The following is a 15,625-nucleotide window of genomic DNA, read 5'->3' on the forward strand; positions in this document are numbered from 1 at the left end:
GCTGTTGAACAGGGAAATAGTAATAGAGGTGTACTTTATTCCACATTTTATTAATAGACAGGTGTGCAGAAAAACCAAAACTAAATTACCAAAGGAGAGGAAAACAACACAAAAGAAAATATGCATTAGTTAACCTGGTCCGATAAGTTGTATCAAGCAAAGGGGGCGGGGAGAAGAGAAAGATCATCCAGGATTTCAGCACTGAAAAAGAAAATACCAATAGAATTCTAGTGCTCCCTGCTGGTTTGAGAATGGTTAAAAACTGCATCTGAATTGGTTTTTTAATCAGAAATGTAAACGCAGACATGGGTGGAGTAAGAGAGAGAACCAGGCTACAGGTGGCTCAAGTAAACATTTGTCTTCCATCTCTTAAGTAGCTTGATAGTTGCATTTCAGTAAGTTGGTTGGATCTCGAGAGCAGGAAACCAGCAAGTTGGCAGGCAATGACAGCTTGATGGAGAGTTGGCCTGGCCAAGTGGAGAGGGTTCCCCACCCCGCAAAAAAAGGGTTACGGCAAGGAGAGGACAGGAAGTATCATAATGCATCTCACACCACCAAGCTTGAGAATACAAGTCACTGGATAGTATACAGTGAAAATGGTCAAAGTACAAGGGAGGAATAGCTGAAAGACGCAGTATCCTCATTTCAAGCTAAGCAAAGTGCACCATCTACTCATTGGCAATGCTCAGTTCCAGACATGGAGCTGCTCCCCAGCGAGAACTCGACTCGGTACGTAACCTCATTTGTGTCCTGTGACGGGAGAAACGAAAACTGTGCTTGCGATGCCCCCTCCCCAGTCTTCACGTACGCAGTATATCACGCAACCTTCCCCAAAGTTAACATCCTTACTGTGAATCTCTCCCCACCCCCTGAAAAAGGTTGGATAGCCTTAAGAACCAGGTAGGGCTGTGCATTTCCGTTCCCGCTTCTGCAGTCAAATCCAGGCTGCCCTCATCTTTCCCATGTGACCTCACTTCAGTCTCCACATTGTTCCTGGGACAGCCCGTAACTGCTGAGGTAGCGAGCCTCCCATCGGCCACCGGAGGGGCCACAGTTGCAGTGGAGGTCTGAGAAGTACAGATCCTTGCGTGAGGTTGCAGAAGTCTGACCAGCCACCCATGGGGAGGAGCTAGCAAGGGCCCACCACAAAAGAGGTGTGTGGGGTTCTGCTCAGTCTGCAAGGCCTCCCGGTGGGCTTCCTCCACTCCAGCTTTGGGCATGGTAAGTCGGGGCCAATTTACAAGAAATCTGACAGACAGGATTCATGCAGACAAGGGCAAGCAGAGACCAACTGCAGTTGTGTGTGGAACAAGAACATTCACAGCTGTGATGCCAACATACCAAAATACAGTGATTTGGAATGAAGGTGGAGCAAATGCCGGGATAGCAACCGTGTGGTTTCGGCCACTGACCTAGCTCCTTCAGTAAATTCCAAGGGAAGCAGAGGTCTGTCTCAGGAACATCACACAAATGATCGTATAGCAAATGCTGATCCCTTGAACCCATTGCCATTGCATGAAGTGATACTCAAGCTCCTTCAGCAACTGGAAAAGGAAAATTGCGAATACAACATACTGCAAAGGCAAAGTGGCTCGAAGGCCACCTGCCAGTCCCATGCTTCAACTCATGTTGGCTCCAAGGCCAACGACTTACTGCCTTAATTACTGGTTTCCTTAAAGCCAATCAAGGAAAAGCCATTTTGACGCGCACCGAGGATCTGATCCAAGAGCCCTGTGCCCTCACAAAGTCCTCCAGCAGCACTGGAACGATATAGGAGACCCTTCTTGTCGAGGCTTTGCCAAAACAGCACCCATCAGCTGCCAAGAGGGCCCCACCTAAACAGATGGCCAGGCCCCATCTGCCTGCACAGCCTAGTGAGTGCCCCCTTCTCCCAAGCTCCCTCTGGCATTCTGCCCCTGGGAAAGGTTGATCTGACAGTCCTGCACCAAGTGGACACACACTGCACATGTTCAGCTGCAGAAAGCAGCAGCCAAGGCAGGAACTCCTGCGGGAAAGCAGCATGCCGGAGTCTCAAGCACCCCTGCCCAGGCTTAGGAAGAGGCTGCTAGGTTTGCTCCGCCAAAAACCCCACAGTACTGTAGCAGTGGCCGTTGCGACGTTTATCCTCTACAGAAAAACCGCAACTACAACGGCTCAGTGGGACAAGAATACAGAGTGTTTCGAAGTGTTTATTGAAGGTTCATATCACAAGACATCCACCCTCTCCCCACCCCAAATCTCCATTCATCCCCTTGGGGGATTAAATCCTCCCCCGGCCACTCCCACCCCCACCCCCGTGCGCGCTTAGCAGAACTGAAATGGAATACTGGACCTTTCAGCACCATGTCTTGTCAAGCTCAGTACACTGGAACTTTTGCTCTCTGCCCAATGCCTTGAAAAAGAAAAAAAGACCACCACCACCACCACCACCACAAGGCTAAACAGTTGCGCACGCAATCATTGTCAACAGAGCAGCAAAACCTCGGGAAGAGCTCTGCAGCAGATTCGCTTTAGTTCTTGTCCCTGTTGAAACGCAGCTCGTGCGGAGTGCCCCCACAGTCTCCGGCGTTAAATACATTAAACATCTTGAGGAAAGACTGTGTTTAGTTCAAGAATCTAAACACAGAACAAACCTGTTTTGTTGTGTCGTGAACGCTCCTGAAGAGGGGGAGCACGGTGAAGTGGGGACAGCATCTTTCTTTTTTTAAAAAAAGAAAAAAAAAATCAGAACACAGTAATGGGACAGGAAAGAATGCGGGAACTGAGACATTCTGCGGAGGCTTCCTTGCTAGGAGGCCCAAAGAACGGCGGGCGGGGGGGGGGGGGGATCGAGATCCATACAACAGGAGAAAGCAGGAGACGCAGGTTTGGTTGGTATTTTCCCCACCCCGTGTATATTTTTTTTGCTGAACTGTCACTAGGTTACCACTGCTCCCCTCTGACAAACAGGCTGGGCAGTCTGACGGGGCCAGAGGGAGCAGGTCACGACTCCTCGTTGCCAGAATCATCGTCATCATAACAATCGGCGTCCTCCTCCTCCTCCTCATCTTCATCATCAATGTCGTCATCGTACAAGTCGTCATAAAGCAAATCTGAGCTGTTGTCATTGGAAGGCACTTTAGTTTTGATGCAGTACTCCGCCAGCGTGGTGGGAACCTTCACACCGTCCTTTTCTGCTTCCGCCTTGGTTGCTTGGACTTGTTTCCTGCAAGACAGAGGAGAACGCAGCACACTGTCAGGAAGCAGAGCCTGCCCAAAGTCCACCTAGTCAAATGGCTGCAACACCAGCCTGGTCTGCCACAGGCCTGCCAAACCTCTGCCTGCCCTCCCCGCAACCACCACCCTTGCACGCCCCTCGTCACATGCCCATCCGATACTGAAGCAGGACAAGGGGCGCCGGCACGCACAGACAGGCTTGCCTGCAGCCCCTTTGGGGGCAGGTCAGAGGGCGTGCACGTCTGCGCCACAATGCAATGCAATTCAACCAGCATTAGGTGGCTGGCCCCCGGGTGAACAGAATGCTGGGCTGGCCCAGCACAGCTCTTCTGAGGTGCTCAACAGGAGCAGGCAGACATCCTTGCTCTGCCCCCAACAGCCAGCCGCCTCTGCCCCCGTGCCCCCACCATCTCCCTTCTATGCCCAGGGGCCACCAGCACTCCTGCAGCAGCACAGGGGCAACAATGGCGGCCATCGGGGAAGGGAAGGCGTGGGGCCAACCTTTTGTCATGGGGAACAGACATCCTGCTTCCCAAACTCTGGTGGGTGCATTTCTGCAGGTAGCGCTAGCATAAATGTTCAAGAGACCAGGCAAAGCAGAATTGACCTTTCTGGAGCTGGAGGAGAGGAGGGAATCGGGCACTCTGTCCAGGCAAAGCCAAAATTCTAGGATCAAGAGCCATTTTGCCCCACAAGGCCACTGGTTACCCTCCTAAGACTAAATTGGCACAAGTGTGGAGATGGAAAGTTAACGTTCATGTAGCAAAAACTTCACCATTTAGCATTTTATACAACACAGTAAGTTGCAAATGCAATGGACCACTGTTTTACAGACGCATTCCCAAACCTGGTGCTCTCCAGATATGTTGGACTACAACTCCCACCATCCCCAGCCCAATGAGTCTGGAGGGCACCAGGTTGGGAAAGGCTGCCCTATGCACTTTTTAAGAGGACAAGGAGAGAAGTCTAGTAATTAGAGCAGAGAACCTGTGGCCCTCTGGATATTGCTGGATTACAATTCCCACCAACTCTGAGCATTGGCCATGCTGGCTAGAGCTGATGGGACTTGGCAGACCAACATCTGGAGGGCCACTGCATCCCCACCCCTGGCTTAGTAGGAGAGTGTTCCACAGTGCTGCAGCAAAGGTGGGCAACTTGTGGACATCCAGACATTTGGCCTCCAACTCCCATGATCCTTCACCATTGGCCACGCTGGCTAGGGCTGTGGGAGAATAGTAATACCTGCAAGTGACTTATAAGATCTAATAGCTCTACAGGTGATGTGGAAAATCCACACTCCCCCCTCGTTCTCTGCATCTTCTCCCCGCACCAGCTTGGCTTGGCCTGTTCTCCAGCTTCATTTCCGTAGATTAGTATCATCCTACTGTGTGTGTGTGGACTGAGGCTAAGAGACAGTGGCTTAGCCAAGGCCACTGAGCGAGTTTATGGCTAAAGAAATACATCAGATCTGGGACTTCCCTGTTCCCCCTTAGCTCAAGCACATAACACGTATGGTGGGGAGGAGGAGAATGAGGGGCTGATGACCAGGAAGTCACCAGTAAAGCCAGCAAGCAGGGGCAGGTGGAAGGGGGAGCAGACTAGGCAGCAGTCTGCGGCCCCAAAATTCAGGGGGTGCCTGACTCAGCCGTGCAAATGCCTTGGACAGAAAGAGCGGATGCCTACACTTTGGAGGAAGCACATCCCGGTTGCTTCTGGGCTGACTTCTATTTCCTGCTCCCTGCATTCCAGGGGAGAGAATCAAGCACACTGGCTGCCCAGGGCATAAACACCACTGGCAAAGGGAGGAAGCAAGCAGTGACTGGTATTAATAATAGTTCTGCTTTTGTATTTTCCCCAGATATGTCACAGTCATTATGATGTCATCAGACCCATCACAATCATTAAGTTCATCAGCACTTATATAATTCAGTTTACAAACTACAACTCCAAAGTGCAACAGATATTCTTACGATCACACTGTCAAAAGGTCTACTGGTGCTAAGCCAGAAGGCTTACCTGTTGCAAAATCTATTCAATAAAACCCAGTTCAATTGAAATGTCTCAGGTATGTTATTCCTTCCCTCCCATAAATGTTCATAAGCTGTGATCTTACTCATTATCATATTACATATGGTCAACCCTTGATTGTTTAATGGGCTACTGTAATGCCGCCTGGCATCATCACATTTATTTATTTATTTGATCTGAGTTGTACACCTGGCCTTTCTACCAAGAAAAATAGCACTCAAGGCGGCACTCATAAGACTCCAGAGGAGGGGTGGAGGTGGACAACTGCACATTCTCATTTGCTTAGGGCTGCAAAGCCCCCGCCAGCCCTGGGCACACCAGCTAGAGAAGGAGGGAGGAAGACAACTCCCTCTTCTACCTCGCAGGAACATGGGAAGCTGCCTTCTACTGAGCCAGACCCTGCATCTGGCCCGCTACTGTCAACACTGACCGGCAGCTGTGCCTCTCCAGGGTCTCGGAAGGGAGCTTTTCCTAGCCCCAGCCGGAGGTGCTGGGGACCGAACCTGGGCCTTCTGCGTGCAAGCTGTGTGCTCTGTCACTGAGCTCTGGCCCTGCCTGCGCTCCTCAGCTGCAACGGAACCCCTTGGACAAGGAGGGACAGTGCACGTGGAAGCAGCAGAGTTGTTACGAGACTGCTGCCAAGCGATTTCTCTGGAGGCCCGACGGAAGCAGGAGGGCACACTTGCTGTATGTCCAGAGAAAGCAGTGAGGGGAAGGGAGGGCTTGCCAGGCCACACCGCAAGCCTCCCGCTGTGCCTTCCAAGCCAAGCGAGAGTCGCCTTTCCTGCCCAGGTGGCATGGAAGAGGCTCCCTGGCTTGGTGGAGAGCACAGGCAGCGACTTCCAGGTATGGGTCTCGAGCAGCCGCCACCACTGTGCTAGGGAAGCGCTCCGAGGCCCTGGTGAGCCAGTGGCAGCCAAGAGTCGCCAGTACCGGGCTAGACAGAGTGATGGTTTGACCCAGGAAAAGACAGCGTCCTGTGTTGATTCATCTTGTGCACAATTTCAGGTTTGGCCCAGTGGCTGGTTCTTAGCAGGCCCCAGAAAAAAAGGCAGCCCACTACTAGCCCACATGGGGGAAGAGCCGCTGCCTTTGGCTTACCGGATGATTTCAGCATATTCTTTGTCTTTTCCTTTGCTGTCCCTCCATTTCCTGAACATGACCGAAGCATCCACATTTGCTGGAGAGAAGGTGTTGGGCTCATTAAGCAAGGAGATTACGCTCAGTAGGATAGTTCTGGAGAAAGCAAGAGGAGGAGGAGAATCAGGACCACAACACTTGCCAAGTTTTCACCTGCAGGAAGGACAGCTGCTCATGTTTACACATAGGTTTTGATAAGAAGAGCTGTGGTGATCAGAGCAAAGGCCTCTCTAGTCCAGCATTCTGTTCCCACAGTGGCCAACCAGGTGGCCCAATGGGAAGCCCACAAGCAGGAGATGAGTGGCACCCTCCTATTTGATGCAGTGCAAGCAGGCCATGTTCGCGGGAAAGCAAGAGTCAAGCGCTCACGCTTCCAAATCAAATCACTGGCTGGGATCAATTGACTAACGTACCCGTGGATGCTTGCAGCCCTAATTCCTACCACACTCTTTCATACACTCAGGACAGGCAAAGCTGTTTGCCATGAACACCAATTCGAACATTTGGAGCGCGGGGTGTGTGCATGTGAAAGAGAACTTATCTGCACTGGCGCATTTCCTCTCCACCTTTCCTCAAAATACGGCAGCTGCAGTGAGCTCTCCTGCTGGGAAGCTGTTCTTTCAGCAAAAAAATTCTATCTGCTTGCATGTGGATCTATGCCCTGTTGATGATGTTCTAAAAACACTGGGCAGACTGGGGTGCCAAGCTTACTTTAAACCATGTTTTGGTACCAAAGGGAGAAGCACACATGTGTGAAGAAGGTTGGGCCTCAACATCCTTCACCCTGTCAAAAATTCTTTCTGCTAAGTCGCTGTGACAGTGGCCTGGCTCAGCGCCTTTTGGATGGGCCACAATGTCACTTTAAAGGCCTTGCCGGAATCCACCACTCCACCGGGCAGAGCAAGGGGTGAGTACCCCAGCAAACAAACATCCCAAATCAGATTGCCCAGGCCAGCCTGCTCGCTTCAGAGCAGAGCCATCCTGGATCATAAACACCCTTCTGCTTCTCACACTTTTTGCGCTTGGCCAGACACACCACAAACATGAAAGGCACATGCACAAGCTTCCGCAGATGTGCATGGGGACACCTCTGGCAAGCACCTGCCCTGGCCTTTCCCAAGGGCAAGGCTGTGTGGCGCAGGAAGCGTGCGCTCTTGGGCTCCACTTACTTTTAGGCAGTGGCACCCCACAGTGCACACTCCCACTTTCCTTCCCCTCAAGAAAGACCGGGGGGGGGGGGGCGGAGCACTGGATGTTGCTTCCCAAAGGTGTTCTATGCACCTTCAGGTAGTGCTGCCCAAGACAGCATATGTCCCATCCATCCCATTCCAGTGGTGGTGACCTGCAAGGTGTGTGCAATGTTTGTTTTCTTGCCTGAGAACAACATGGCCTACACCTGCAACAAGTGCAAGTTGATCACGCTGCTGGAAGGAAAAGTAAGTGGACTGGAGCGGCGACTGTCGACCCTCCGGGGAATAAGAGAACACGAAAAGTTCTTGGACAGAATGGGGGAACTACAGCAGCAAAGGGAAGACCAGAAGCTTGAAGAGCAACAGCAAGATGAGGCAGTGGGAAATGCTGAGGTGAAGAAAAATGGAGTAGAGGATACTCCTTGGAAAAGGGTGACAGGAGAAGAACTCGACGCCACTCTGCACCAGTGGAAGCACTGGAGCTGTGGAACTGATTCCAGGTACTTGCGGATGAGACTGGAGTTCAGCCTGCAGAGGAAGAATCACAGGGGAACCTGCATGAGAGTGAGCAAGAGGCTGAAGGTCAGTCAAACAGAGGCGATGAAACCCAGGCCTACAAGAAGAAGAAGAGAAGAGTGGTAGTAGTGGGAGACTCCTTGCTGCGTGGGATCGAGACCCAAGTATGTTGCGAAGACCTATGGACTCGCCAGGTATGTTGTCTCCCGGGAGGACACATTAGAGACATGACTGAAAGGTTGCCTGCACTCATAAAGCCCACTGACAGGTAACTCTTTCTTCTCATCCATGTGGGAACAAATGATACTGCCAAGCGGAGCTACGAAGAAATCACGTCAGACACTGAAGCTTTGGGAAGGAAAATCAAGAACTTTGGGGCCCAGATAGTTTTCTCATCCATCCTTCCAGTAGTTAGAAGAGGGATAGAAAGGGAACGAAAAATACTCCGGGTGAATGGCTACGAAGGTGGTGCCGACGAGAGAGATTTGGATTCTGGGACCACGGGCTATACTTCCTGGAAGATGGGCTGTTGGCAAGGGATGGGTTGCACCTCACAAAGGATGGGAAGAACGTGTTTGGCCACAGCATGAAGAACTTCATCAGGAGGGCTTTAAACTGAATCCTACGGGGAAGGGAGACGTAAAGTTGGGGGTAACAATGGACGTAGGCGCATGCACTGCAACGGAGAGAACAGCTCTGATAGTGCCCAATAATAGCCTTCACAAACATGTAGGAAGAAAGCCAGACTATGAAGCACATGGTCTTTGATGTCTGTATACTAATGCCCAGAGTATGGGAAACAAACAGAATGAACTTGAACTCTTAATACAGGAGGGAAATTATGACTTCATAGGTATAACTGAGACTTGGTGGGATGACTCTCGTGACTGGAATACAGCAATTGAGGGATATAACTTGTTCAAAAAGAACAGGAGGAACAGAAAGGGAGGTCACATACAAACTGTATGTGAAAAATACATATCCCTGCACAGAAATACAGGAGGACGAGCTTGGTAGCCCCATTGAGAGCATCTAGATCAAAATAAATGGAGCAAAGAATAAAAGGAACCTGGTGGTCGGAGTCTACTACCGGCCACCCAATCAAGGAGAAGACAAGGATGAAACTTTTGAAAAGCAAATAGCCAATGTTTTAAGGAAGCATGATGTAGTAGTAATGGGGGACTTCAATTTCCCCAATATTTGTTGGGAGACAAATTCTGCAAAACATGGCCCCTCCAAGAAATTCCTGACCTGTGTGGCGGATAACTTCCTCCTACAGAAAGTAGAGGAAAGAACTAGAGGATCGGCTATCCTTGACTTGATCCTAACCAACAGAGATGACTTAGTGGGTAAAGTAGCAGTTACAGGAACTCTGGGAGAAAGCGACCATGTTGCACTTGAGTTCTTGGTTCTAAGGGAAGCAAAAGCCGAGTGTAGTCAAACGCGTACCCTGGATTTTAGGAAAGCTGATTTTAATAAACTCAGAACAATGATCAGTAAGGTCCCATGGCAAGCGATGCTAACGAGAAAAGGAGCCCAAGATGGGTGGGAGCTTTTAAAGAAGGAAATTCTCAAAGCACAATTACAAACAATGCCAAAAAGAAGAAAAGGTGGAAGACAACAGAAGAAGCCAATGTGACTTCACAAAAAGCTTAGGGATGACCTGAAAACAAAAAAGGACAAATATGGGAAGTGGAAAGAAGGCCAAGTAGCAAAGGAAGTGTACAGGCAGGTAGCACAGAATTGCAGGGATGGTGTCAGGAAGGCTAAAGCTGAAAAAGAGCTGAGGTTAGCGAGGGATGCTAAAAAACAACGAAAAGGCTTTCTTCAGCTACGTGCATAGTAAAAGGCAGAGGCAAGAAATGGTGGTTCAGCTATTAAATAAGGATGGCAAAACGATAACAGATGACAAAGAAAAGGCAGAGGTGCTCATTTCCTACTTTGGCTCAGACTTCCCCCAAAAGAGGGGCTATGACCCCCCTGGCAAAGGCGAGGTACAGGCTGAAGGGGCACGATTGCAGCTTGAGATAGATAGGCATATGGTCAAGGAACACCTAATGACTTTGAATGAGTTGAAATCTCCAGGGCCAGATGAACTACACCCTAGAGTAATAAAGGAACTGGCAGAAGAACTCTCAGAACCGCTGTCTATTCTCTTTGAGAAATCATGGAGGACGGGGGAAGTGCCAGATGACTGGAGGAGGGCTAATGTTGTCCCTATCTTCAAAAAGGGTAAAAAGGAGAAACCTGGGAACTACAGACCAGTCAGTCTGATATCTGTCCCTGGGAAAATTCTGGAGCAGATGATAAAGGAATCCATCTGTAAGCACCTTGACAACAATGCCGTGATTACTCGAAGCCAACATGGATTTGTCAAAAACAAGTCTTGCCAGACAAATCTGATCTCATTTTTGGATCAAGTAACCTCTTTTGTGGACCGTGGGAATGCTGTAGACATCATATACCTCGACTTCAGCAAAGCTTTCGACAAAGTGCCCCATGATATCCTGATGAGCAAACTAGCTCGAAGTGGGCTAGATGAAACAACGATCCGGTGGATCCACAGTTGGCTACAGAATCGGACTCAAAGAGTGCTTCTCAATGGGACCTTCTCAAACTGGGGAGAGGTAACGAGCGGGGCAACGCAGGGCTCAGTCGTGGGCCCAGTGCTCTTCAACATTTGTATTAATGACTTGGAGGAGGTGGTGCAGGGAATGCTGATCATATTTACAGATGACACAAAATTGGGCGGGATAGCTAATACTTTGGAAGACAGAAACAAAATTCAAAGTGATCTGGATAGACTGGAGCGCTGGGCAGAAAACAACATAATGACATTGAATAGGGATAAATGCCCAGTTCTGCACCTAGGAAAAAGAAACCAAATGTACAGTTACAAGATGGGGGATACGTGGCTCAACAACACTACAAGTGAGAAGGATCTTGGAATTGTTGTCGATCACAAGCTGAATATGTGCCAACAATGTGATGTGGCTGCAAAAAAGGCCAATGCTATTTTGGGCTGCATTAACAGAATAGCTTCCAAATCCCGGGAAGTACTAGTTCCCCTCTACTCAGCACTGGTTAGGCCTCATCTGGAGTACTGTGTCCAGTTCTGGGCACCACACTTGAAGAAGGATGCAGACAAACTGGAGAGGGTTCAGAGGAGGGCAACAAAGATGATCAGAGGACTGGAAACAAAGCCCTCTGAAGAGAGACTGAAAGAACTGGGCATGTTTAGCATTGAGAAGACTGAGGGGAGATATGATAGCACTCTTCAAGTACTTGAATGGTTGTCCCAGACAGTAAGGCCAGGATCTCTTCTTGATCATCCCAGAGTGCAGGACACGGAATCATGGGCTCAAGTGACAGGAAGCCAGATTCCGGCTGAACATCAGGAAAAACTTCCTGACTGTTAGAGCAATACGACAATGGAACCAATTGCCTAGGGAGGTGGTGGGCTCTCCCACACTGGAGGCATTCAAGACGAGGCTGGACAGCCATCTGTGTCAAGGGCTCCTTGGAGGGCTCTCTCAGTCTCATCCAGTAGCCAAGTCCACACACAGACAAAAGGATTCTTTTCAAAGCTTTATTCTTCTTTTACAACTTAACAACTCTACAGGTAGCAACTAGATCTGAGCAGCAGAGTACCTATGCCCTAAGTTGGAACAGTTGGTCCCCATTTGAAAGGGAATTACTGGCAGACCCCTGAACTTAAGGACTAGGGAGAGTCCCTCCCCTTTTCCCTTGGATCCTCGGGGCGCAGCCATTGTGTGCGCGCCAACTGGGCACTACGCTCCTTTCCGCGCCCTCCATCTGGCGCCGCTCTCTGCGTCTGCGTTGCGCATCCACTAAGTCTGCTATCTGTGCTCGGTCACTCCCTGGACTGCTAACTAAACTAGGAATGCGGGTGGGAGGAATCTCCGTCAGCTGTTGGTCCTGGGAAAGAGGAGTGCGCTCCTCTCCCAGGAGCGACTGCTCTTCCTCAGAATCAGAACTACTCTGGGATTCTATGGGCTCAGTGTCCACCCTGACAATCTGTCAGGGATGCTCTGACTTGGATTCCTGCATTGAGCAGGGGGTTGGACTTGATGGCCTTGTAGGCCCCTTCCAACCCTACTATTCTATGATTCTATCCTGCCTTCCCCTTGGGAAAGGCCAGATGGGGTGGATGTGGCATAATAAGCATACACCGGGGGGGGGGGGCGCTCAATGCCCCAGCAGCTGTGTATTGTTATGCATGGTTTTTCCATTCCACATGTGAAGTGGAGGGGAAGACCCCCACCACACACACTTTCCAAGTGGTGGGCAGAGAACACCATTCTTTTACGGAGCCAGACTAGTGGTCCTGCTCCAGCACAGCATTCTCCACTCTTGTCTATTCCAGCCCCGGTACCAGAGCTGCTTTTAACCAGAGACGGAAGTGGAGATTTCCTACATGCAGAGCACCTGGCCTGCCACTGATCTGCGCCCTCAAAGACTAGGCACAAGCCCCATTCATACTGGATGCAACTGGCTTGTACCGAAGTATTAAGAAAAGTGGCGGCGGCAGCCCCAACAAGGGTGTGCTGTGTGCCAGGGGCTGAAGGATGCAGAGGCTGTGCTCCTCCTACCCAGGAGGCTTACAAACTACACCCTGCAGCAGGGATGGAGAATGTGTGGCCCTCCAAGTGTTACTGGACTGCAACTCCCATCGTTCCTCCCACCAGGCTGATGGGAGTTGTCTAACAGTAGCCAGAGGGCCAGGTGCTCCTGGACCCTGCTCTGCAAGCAAGAAAAGGATCGATAACGGTGGGGGCGGGGCGGGGCGGGGGCAGGCTGTGGAGAGAAGGGGATGCCAAGGTGCTTCCAGACAGACTGTTCTAGTGGTGGGAGGGCACAGCGCCAGGAGACAGAGAGTGCCAACAGAATGGAGGAAACCAAGAGTCCTCTTTAAGAAAGGCAAAGACCTTTGGATGCAAGGATCTGAAGCTGAGCTAGAGGGTGGTCAAGGAGCTAGAAGAGAATAAAGCCAGGACAACCTGGGAAGGAATGACATGCAGTCCTACTTGAGGCCCTGGATGCCTCCTTTCTAGACAGGAGCTCTAAAACTGGCTGCCTGCAGCATCAACAGGGCAAAGGACAGGCCTGCTGCTGGGAGAAGACAAACCCTTATGAGAGGGGAAGAGGCAGCAGTTTGTGGCGTGCAGCTGGGCCTCATGAAGGAAGGAGAATATGCTGCCTGGCCCTGGCAACCCCAGATGGGCAGATCACGCTGGGCAAGGGCTGAGTGGCCTCAGATGGCAACCCTCCAGTGCCAGAGAAGAAAGCCTGCTCAGACTCACTGCCCACCTGTTTTACTGGGCAGCTAAGCAGGGGGAAGTCCCCCCCCTCCCCAAAACAGAGGAGACACATGACAGTACACAAAGTAAGGCTGAACACTATTTCTAAAGGCAAAAGTTAAATTCACACAGTAACTGAGCCACCTGCTTTGCAAAATCATATTTTGCCTTGTGATTTAGAAGTCGGTTCTGGGGTCAATCACCAGTCACAGCTACGGCTGAAGATTTGGGCAGTTCACAAGTCTAGGTTAACCATTAATACAACCTTTTAAAATTGGCCATTTCTGATTTTTTTTCAGCCTGTATACAACTATGACACTTGTCTTGAATCTCAGCCTTAATAAGTTAGTTCACAAGAAGGCTTGAATTGTGCACTTGAATGTCTAGGACCTTTGGGTCACCTTCAGCCCTTAATTCTGTTGGACTTCCATGTGACTGCAGCCCTAAGCCTAAAAGCCAACACCAAACGCCTTGAGATCCAAGTCTGAATTGCAGTCGAAGCTGAACTGAGGGTTGACCAAGCCTTGTTTCTTATCTTGCTCACAGGTTGGAGAACACAGACAATGTGGATATGTGGAAAGGCACGGAGGGCCCCTTGGAACTCTGCTGTGCTTCGGTAGAGAATCCTTGCCTCTGCATGGCCTTACCTGACATTCTGGGTTGGGTTCCACCTTTCAGATGGCAGCTCTCCACTTTGAGGGTCATCTACAGGTGGGTGAAGGATTGAAATACATACATCTCCATTCTACCAAAAGAAAAGGGACACACTAGGTCAGGCTGTGCAGCCAACACACACTTCCAGCCCCGGATCACCATCGGGAGAACAGAGTGGTCCATGAGCATGCAGAATTGGCTGCCCCGGCCACATTTATTATTCCCCTCCCCACATTTGATTATTTCCTAAATTGAACCTCTTTCAATTCAGGGAGGGATGCACATACACAAGCATTAACCAGCAAGGATGGGACACCTCCAGCCTTGCACTTAGCACATCTAGAACAAAAACACAAGATACTGACCTCCGTCAAAGGGCCTCTAAAGGGGCTTCTTATGTTCCTGAGAAAAGTACTTATTTGCTGCGCATGCAGAAGCCACAGAACTCCAGCAGGGGGAGCCAAAGCTCTCCGTAAAAGGAAATCCGCCTCGAGCAAAGCCCCCTTTGCCCCATGAGGATGAACGCGCCTGACTGACACAAGGGGGAACGCTCGGCCTGTGTGGCGTGAAGCAGGATTTTGCTTTACCACATTAAGGGTGGGAGGCGACATGTAATACGTAAGGCAAGTGCAGTTGCAATCAAAATTATTCAACCCCCATTGCAAATCAGGTTTACTGTCAAAATTTACAGACTTTCAGCTGTTTGCAATGAACAAATCAAACAAAAGCAACTGAAATAGCTCAACACAACGAATGCTTCAAGTGGTTTCCCCAAATTCAACCGAAAATGCAACTTATAATGACTTCTCCAGTCTCAAAATTATTCAACCCCTTCATGGCAAGCATCTTTAGTACTTAGTAGAGCACCCTACTGCTGTTACGACCCGCTGCAAACGAGATGCATAGCTGGACACCAGCTTCTGACGGCGTTCCTGAGGAAACTTAGCCCATTCCTCATGAGCAACGGCCTCCAGTTCAGTAATATTCTTGGGTTTGCATGCTGCAACCGCCTTCTTCAAATCCCACCAGAGATTTTCTATGGGGTTCAAGTCAGGTGACTGTGATGGCCACTGTAGAATCTTCCAGGACTTCTTTGGCGACCAAGCCTTGGTGGAGTCTGAGGTATGCTTGGGATCACTGTCCTGCTGGAAGGTCCACTGACGCCCAAGCTTCAGCTTCCTCGCAGACGGCATGACGTTTTCTCCTAGGATTTCTTGATACGTCAATGAATCCATCTTGCCTTCCACACGCTGCAGGTTTCCAGTGCCAGAGGATGCAAAGCAGCCCCAGAGCATCACCGAGCCACCACCATGCTCAACTACAGGCAGAGTGTTCTTTTCAGCATATGCTTCATTGTTCTTCCTCCAGACATACCGCTGATCCGTCGGGCCAAGAAGTTCCAGTTTTGTTTATCGCTCCACGGAACAGAATCCCCAAACTTCTGTGGCTTATTTATATGATTTTGAGCATATTGGAGCCAACATTTCTTGTGCTTTTGGGTCAGTAGTGGTGTACGTCTTGGAGTTCTGGCATGGAAACCTTCTGTGTTTAGTACACGCC

The 15,625-nt window shown here is 50.1% G+C and overlaps 1 protein-coding gene across 2 annotated transcripts in view; it reads right to left on the reverse strand.

Annotated features, from left to right (window-relative positions):
• Positions 1-17: 17 nt before the first annotated feature.
• UBE2R2 (ubiquitin conjugating enzyme E2 R2) overlaps positions 18-15,625 on the reverse strand; it is a 97,011-nt gene continuing 81,403 nt past the window's right edge. For both annotated transcript variants that reach the window (XM_084832811.1, XM_084832812.1), the window contains exons 3-5: positions 14,059-14,156; positions 6,346-6,480; positions 18-3,205 (exon numbers count right to left, since the gene is read on the reverse strand). In XM_084832811.1, the coding sequence (XP_084688937.1) occupies positions 2,983-3,205; positions 6,346-6,480; positions 14,059-14,156 (456 nt within the window). In that variant the 3' untranslated portion in view covers positions 18-2,982. The remainder of the gene's footprint in view (positions 3,206-6,345; positions 6,481-14,058; positions 14,157-15,625) is intronic.

The sequence above is a fragment of the Heloderma suspectum genome, chromosome 2 (genome assembly GCF_057233095.1).
Source record: "Heloderma suspectum isolate Gila_16-S chromosome 2, 16-S_ref, whole genome shotgun sequence".
NCBI lineage: Eukaryota > Metazoa > Chordata > Lepidosauria > Squamata > Helodermatidae > Heloderma > Heloderma suspectum.